General features: G+C 38.1%; 1 protein-coding gene across 1 annotated transcript; it reads left to right on the forward strand.

Annotated features, from left to right (window-relative positions):
• The first annotated feature begins 5,187 nt into the window (after positions 1 to 5,187).
• On the forward strand, positions 5,188 to 6,132 carry LOC138081395 (olfactory receptor 1L8-like). Its single transcript, XM_068974542.1, has one exon. The coding sequence runs from the start codon at positions 5,188 to 5,190 to the stop codon at positions 6,130 to 6,132; it is 945 nt and encodes a 314-aa protein (XP_068830643.1).
• The last annotated feature ends 1,186 nt before the right edge of the window (positions 6,133 to 7,318 follow it).

The raw sequence follows: 7,318 nt of genomic DNA on the forward strand, positions 1-7,318 counted from the left end.
CTGACCTGAAAAGCCATTACGAATATAAACGAAAATGTCTATGAGTAAACCTGTTAGGGTTTAAAAAAAAAAAAGTATTTATATCTGTGTGTGTGTGTGTGTGTGGGTGGGTATATTTTTGTGTATCTGGTGAGATTATATACCCAGTAAGAAAGCATACACACACACACACACACACACACACACACACACACACACAAAACACATACACTGTTATGCAAAAGACTAGAAGGAAATAATGTGTGCTTTCAAGTCTGCACATATTTTTAACATCAGAATTTTTAAACAGGGACATATTTTTTTAATAAATAAACACCAATTGTTAAGAGTAGTGTAAAATCTATTGCTCTGTTGTTTGTCATCATTGAGTTTTGTTTTGTTTAAATAGCAATAATATCGCATCATGATAGGGAAGAGCTGGTATAAAAGAGGTCGGATCACCAATGGGACCCTCCATTGAATGTCCTAATTCTCATTTTGATGAGCTAGATAAGGAGGAAACACTTAATGCATGAAACAATCACACTTCTATACAACATAGGGTTTTTGCTATCAACACTTTGGGTTTGGAAGAGAAAATCCTGATCTTTACATTTTTCTCCAAGACTGGGCATGGCCATGGAGCTATGGCTATGTCCCTCGAGCCAGTCTGAGTGAGGTCCAAGAATTTTCATTTCTAACAAGCCCTCAGGTGATGCCACATACTGATTAATAAAAATACTTTGAGAATCACTAGTCTGGTAGATATCAAGACCCACCCTAGACCTATTGTAATGCAGGCTATGCGGATATTGATGAAAGACTAGACAAACAAGACAGCTGCCATAAAACAGAGAGCCCAGGAACACACACACCCTGCCCCTGTTGGTATGCACTTGACACGAATGAGGCGTATTTTTTTCTGGAATGCAGCTTAAGACAGTTGGAAAATCACATGCAAAAATGAAACTGGATTCTTACCACATACCATATGCAAAAATTTACTCCTGATGAATTACAAACTTACATATGAAAACCAAAAACTAAAAATGTTTAGAAAGTAATATATGAGAATATCTTTTTCTCCTTAAGATAGAAAAATATTTCTTTAATAAGGAACAGAAAGTAAGCACTAACCATAAAAGAAAATTGTAAATTAGACTGTGTTAATATTAAAGACATCATAGCAGAAAAATACAAATAACAAAATAGTTAAAGGTATTTGAAATTCATAAAACCAATTAAAACATCCAGATTAAGAGTACATAAAGATCCCTAGAAATCAGTAAGAAAAACAGGCAAAGCTGGGGGCTGAGGGAGATGAGGGTCTAGGGAAAAAAATTAAATAAACATGTCACAAAAGAGAAGAAAATCTAAATGACCAATAATCATATGAAAATATGATGTGTTACATTAATAATCAGAGAAATTCAAATTAAATCACAATGGGAAGCCATTGCACACCAACAGATAACAAAAATTAAAATTCTGAGGAAAAAATGTGAAAAGTTTAAGAAAATATGAAGCAATATAAAATTATGCTGTTAGCAATATAAATTGGTACAGTCACTTTAGGAAACAATCTGCTATCATCTATATAGTTCAAGTAAAGATACAGCAAAGTGATTAGGTTTATTTTAACAAGACTGTGCTGTACATTTGAAAATTGTTATGACAGTAGATTTTAAAAGTTGTCACTACAAAACTCAAAACTATGGATATGTTAACCAACTTTATTGTGGTCATCATTTTGCAATAAATACATCTGTCAAATCACTGTGTTGTACACATTAAACAATGTTCTATGTCCATTATTTCTCAATAAACTGTAAATAAATAGTATTTGTCAAGAGATTAAATTAATAGAAAGAAAGACAGACATCTGAATAGTAATTAGAAGATGGAGGACCCAAACCCAGGACTTTCTGTCTCTATAGCATTTACTCTTAATATATAGATAAAATTTTTAAATTAAACTCACAGGTAAGGGAAAAGACACACATGTGTTGTACGAGGCACTGGCTTATCCTGAGGGCAGTAGCAGAATGTACTTTTTTCCCTATATCCTTGCTGTGAATGATATGCACCAAAATGCACAAGTATTCTCTGTATAAAATCCAAAAGGAAATTTTCTCTCTGATTTCAGTGCCAAGAAGAGTTATATCTTCATTTAGCAGAGGAAGGACTTGAGGTTCATAGAGGCTAAGTAACTTCTCAAAAGCAACTACTAAAAGGCAAGATCAGCATTCTAATAAGTATCTATTTTTCTCATTACTGAACCCCAAAGCTCTGAGACTAAACTCTGAAAACACATGCATTATTTGATCCAAAGTTCCTTTGCTATATGACAATAACCATTGCCTGATCCTGTGATTTAAGCATATATAAACTTACGTTAGCCTAATCCCACATACAAAAATGTCTAATCCACATGTCTCCCCAGACACTGGAAAGCACATTTACACCATTGAACTACCCCTCACTGAATATCCTAAAAATTGCAACCTCTTCATTTTGACTTGTCTTCCCCAGATCTAGAATACCCCTTGGTTGACATTTGAATCCCCCCAAATTAAAGTTTTCACCTACATAAATATCTGTCCATCCCTCATAACTCATAGTTGGGGAAACAGAAGCATGCCCTTGAGATGTCACAGAGAGATTAAGAAGATCAAAGATCAGTCCCAACATCTAAACAGGAAGCCTCAGGGGTCTTCTGTCCCCTTGGAGACAAACCCCCTAGAGAGGTTATCACACCACAACATCCTTAGCCTAATAAGCATCTCAGAGGCCACAGAGCAGACCTCAGACTCGTGAGAAGCTGGCTGTGCTGCCACAATCAAGGGAGCCCTCCCACTTGAGTCAGAGCATCTCTGCCTTCTGAGATCTGGAGCTGGGAGAGCAGCAGTGAGCAAGGGACCAGGCGTTAAGAAAGAAGGGTGGGGGTTGAGGTCAGGGAAGGAAAGCGTGTTACCCCTTTGGAGTAGCATATCAGCTCCTCCTCAATCCCTGCTTGTCTCCTTGTCAATCAGCCCTGAATTTCACGGGAGACACATGAGGAAGCTGAGCTTTGACTGAGAAGCAGACGTGACTTGATGAACGGACATGGTGCACATCAGCTTCTGGAGAGGCTGAGAAAGAAGGAAAAGCATCTGGACATAGAGGTGAGTTTCAGAAGCTGGCCACCCACTTGGCTACTCCAACCCACTTTGACACCTTACTTTTTTTCTCCCAGATACTTTCAAATATCTCATAGATTGAGACATCATGAGGTCCAAGGAGAATGTCCATGTGGCATTTGGTCTTTAGTTCAACCAGTTTGATCTCTAACCAATTTATACCATTTGTTTTATTGGAAGTAAAACCCCACCAGTAGCAGAGAAAGAAAAGAAAACCCATCATATTCCCAGCCTGATCCACTCACCCTGTGCTTTTAGAACTATTCTTCCTGATTCTCAGATCCAAAATATTCCTCCTTTTTTCTAGTCATCAACCTGTGTGTTCTTCACATCTGTGACCTGCAGCACCGAATCCCATTAATTCACTAACTCTCCACTAATTTTTGTATTCCACATTCCCCAGGCAATCCTTCCATAAATACCTCATCTTTGAATATTGATCAGTGTATGATACACTGCTTTACAGATGTAGTATCTCAGTTGCTATTCATTAAACATCAAGAATGAGTTTGTGAACAGGTGATGGAGGACAAATCAAACTCCCACAATTCAACTTTAGTCCAGGGCACTGTCCACTCCAGGACCCCAGCTCCACTCACTAGACACACAGAGGTCACACATAGTCAAATTTTTCCACCTGATTTTGGCCAGTTTATCATGGAGACTCAAAATTTCAACTTCCTCCATCTCTACTTCACAGAAAGACAGGCTACCTCTTTTGCAACTCCAAGGATTGATTCTGGTCATGGAGGAAGAAACATTGTCAGTTAAGGGACATAGAAGGGTAATTCATGTAGGAAACTGTCAAAATGAGAAAAACAGTGTTTGTGCCTGATTGTGATAGACAAGAAATATACCAAAACTAGAGGAGAGCTACGTAATGCTTAAGAGCATAAGCTTGGTGTTCGATACCTGATTGCTATTCAACTCCTTAGTAACCATGAGCAAACTGCTTCACCTCTGTAAACCTTAGTTTCCTGAAACAATGCATGCTTCACAATTCCTTATCATGGGATTTAGTCAAATGCTTACCATAGGTTTCATAGGGAATATGTGTTTGTATTTGTAAACACTGGTTGTTTTTGCTTTAACTACTGATACACTCAAATCACTAGATGCATGAACAAATATTCCTTCCATAAAATCTTGCAAAATGATATCATGCCATGAGGTAAGGAGGATTAGCTTCCCATTCTGTGCCCAAACAAGCAAAATAGAACAATGTTGACCTAGCTTCACCATTCTTCTTAGACTTGCCCTGTTGGTTGTCCCAGCAAACCCTTACCAGTTTCTCAGACATGCAAAGTTAAATCCAACAGGATAACAACTGAATGTGCTTTAGAAGGAATGATGGTTCTGTGACTTCTGTGTTTCACCATCCACACCCTCCAGCCATCTCCATTGTCTTATAATATCCTATTTTGTTAACAAAACTTCTCTTCACCTGATATAATGTTACATATTCTGTTTGTTCATGATCTATCTCCCAAATGCAACATAAACTACACAAAGCAAATATTTTTTTGCTATGTTCCCATTAGGGAAATAGAGTTTTTCCCAGAATAGGAACTAAGCAACTTGAATCACAGAAGACCACTCTGATGGATTCTATGGGAAAACTCTTTTTTTGCCCCTACAGCTTGCAATATAAGGTCCTTATGATGCCCACAGATTTGGGAAGCTAAGACCACATCATGGACCATGAGGATGACAAGCTTTACCTGCACACCTGCTGTGAAAGTGAAAGTGTTAGTGGCACTATGGACTGTAGCCTGCCTGCCTTTTCTGTCCATGAAATTCATCAGGCAAGAATATTGGAGTGGGTAGCCATTCCCTTCTCCAGGGAATCTTCCCAACCCAGTGATTGACCCAGGTCCCATGCATTGCAGACAGATTCTTTGGGAAAGTATAGTTGCTAATGGTAACGAAAAAGAGGAAATAAAGACTTGTTGGGTTCTCCTGATTTGAACAATGGAATTGGAGCATGTGAAATAACAAAACAGCTTGCATATAACTTAGACCCAAGTCAATGGAAAGACTCAACCAAACAAGCAGAGTCTCTGAATTCATCCTCCTGGGACTCTCCTCCCGGCCTGAGGACCAGAAGCCACTCTTCATCCTCTTCCTCATCATATATCTGGTCACCATAACAGGGAACCTGCTCATCATCCTGGCCATCCACTCTGACTCCCAACTGCACACCCCCATGTATTTCTTTTTGAGTTTCCTGTCTTTCACTGACGTTTGCTTCACAACAACCATTGTCCCCAGGATGTTGGTGAACTTTGTGTCACATAAGACCATCTCCTATGCTGGGTGCCTTACCCAGATGTATTTTACATATGCCTTGGGCAACACTGACAGTTGGCTTCTAGTAGTCATGGCCTTTGACCGCTATGTGGCCATCTGTGACCCCTTCCACTATGTCACCATCATGAGTCACCACCGCTGTGTCTTGCTGGTGGCTATCTCCTGCTCATTGCCTCACTTCCACTCACTCCTACACACACTTCTACTGAATCAGCTCACCTTCTGTGACTCCAATACTATCCATCATTTTCTCTGTGACCTCAGCCCTCTGATGAAATTATCCTGCTCCTCCACATTTGTCAATGAAATTGTGTTAATGACAGAAGCATCTGCCTTTTTGGTGACTCCTTTTCTATGCATTGCTTTTTCTTATGTACGAATCCTCATCACGGTTCTCAAAATTCCCTCAGCTGCTGGGAAACACAAAGCCTTCTCCACCTGTGGGTCTCACCTCACTGTGGTAACACTCTTTTATGGAAGCATCTTCTATGTCTATTTACAGCCTGTGTCCACCTACACTGTCAGGGACCACATGGCAACAATTGTCTACACAGTTCTGTCCTCCATGCTCAATCCTTTTATCTACAGCCTAAGAAACAAAGACCTGAAACAGGGTCTGAGGAAGCTGGTGGGCAGGAGGAAACCTCAGGCAGCACCCTCTTGATGAACACACAAGGGAATCTTCTCCATTTGAATCTGGTTTCTACTGGCTCTTGGTGAACAAGCCAGCTGTTGGAGGTTAACAGTTTTAACCCATGTGAGAATAGGCGTTGTGGACAATTACATCCATTGATGAAGACCTATTATTTGACTTTGCTTCTACTTAAATCATGATGTTCTTCCTCACTGTTTCTCCTTTTTCCCATGAAGACTCATCACATTGCATCTTCCAGATGAGATGCTTTAAACCAATCTTTTTTCCCACAGATATTTCCTGAACAAATTTCTCATTTCAAGACTTATCCTCCAAAATCCTTCACATTTCAGTATATTGCTAAAAATAATTACTTAATTTGTAGCTGTTGGATGCCTTTGCAAACATTTGAAAGGGGAGACGGAAGGAGAGGAGGAGGAGAAAGAGTACATTTTAGCTAACTTTCACTTTGAACATTTTTATAATTCCTCATTTTTCTCATTCAAAAATATTTTCTTGTTTAAAACTTAAGTTTTTTCACTTTTTCTCCTCTTAGTTTTTCTGTTCCTCCCTTATTATATTGCTATGACTTTATTTCTTTTCAATTTCATCATTTTTAACCAAACAACTAAAAATTGCTAATGACCAGAAAGAATAAGAATCAAGAAATTATCCATTCCACAGGGGGAATGCTGAAACCTTTCCTCCCTCAATCTATCACTAAAGTATGTTTTTTTTAACAGCATCATCTTTAAGGATTTTATTTTTTAATATAAATTTATTTATTTTAATTGGAGGTTAATTACACCAATACAATATTGTAAAGTATGTTTCAAAATATATAATTTAATACTTATTCTAGAAACTTCAAGTCTTAAGAATCTCACAGAAATATTGCCATAACCATTAAGTATAGAGATTTTATTTGAGTGAATCTTAGTTTTTGATATAAAAATAGGCCAAAACATAAAATCTTATCAATAGGAAATAAATCAATTATGATTAATTGCATTATTGTTTTAATGCATAAGGGCTGTAGTAGATGTAGAATGGGAGACATTTGTGTTTCAAAAAATACTGTGCATCCATAAAAAGACAGGAGTCTGATCTTCAAAGCAGAAAACTTTTCCACCCCATCATAATAAAAATAGTGCAAACTCCAAGTAGCAGACAGATTATGTAGTGCCTTATTTGGTAATTGTTGTTGCTCAGTTGC

The sequence above is a fragment of the Capricornis sumatraensis genome, chromosome 1 (genome assembly GCF_032405125.1).
Source record: "Capricornis sumatraensis isolate serow.1 chromosome 1, serow.2, whole genome shotgun sequence".
Classification (NCBI taxonomy): domain Eukaryota; kingdom Metazoa; phylum Chordata; class Mammalia; order Artiodactyla; family Bovidae; genus Capricornis; species Capricornis sumatraensis.

Coding starts and splice junctions, on each gene's coding strand:
- LOC138081395 (XM_068974542.1), top strand. CDS start 5,188: ATGGAAAGACTCAACCAAACAAGCAGAGTCTCTGAATTCATCCTCCTG.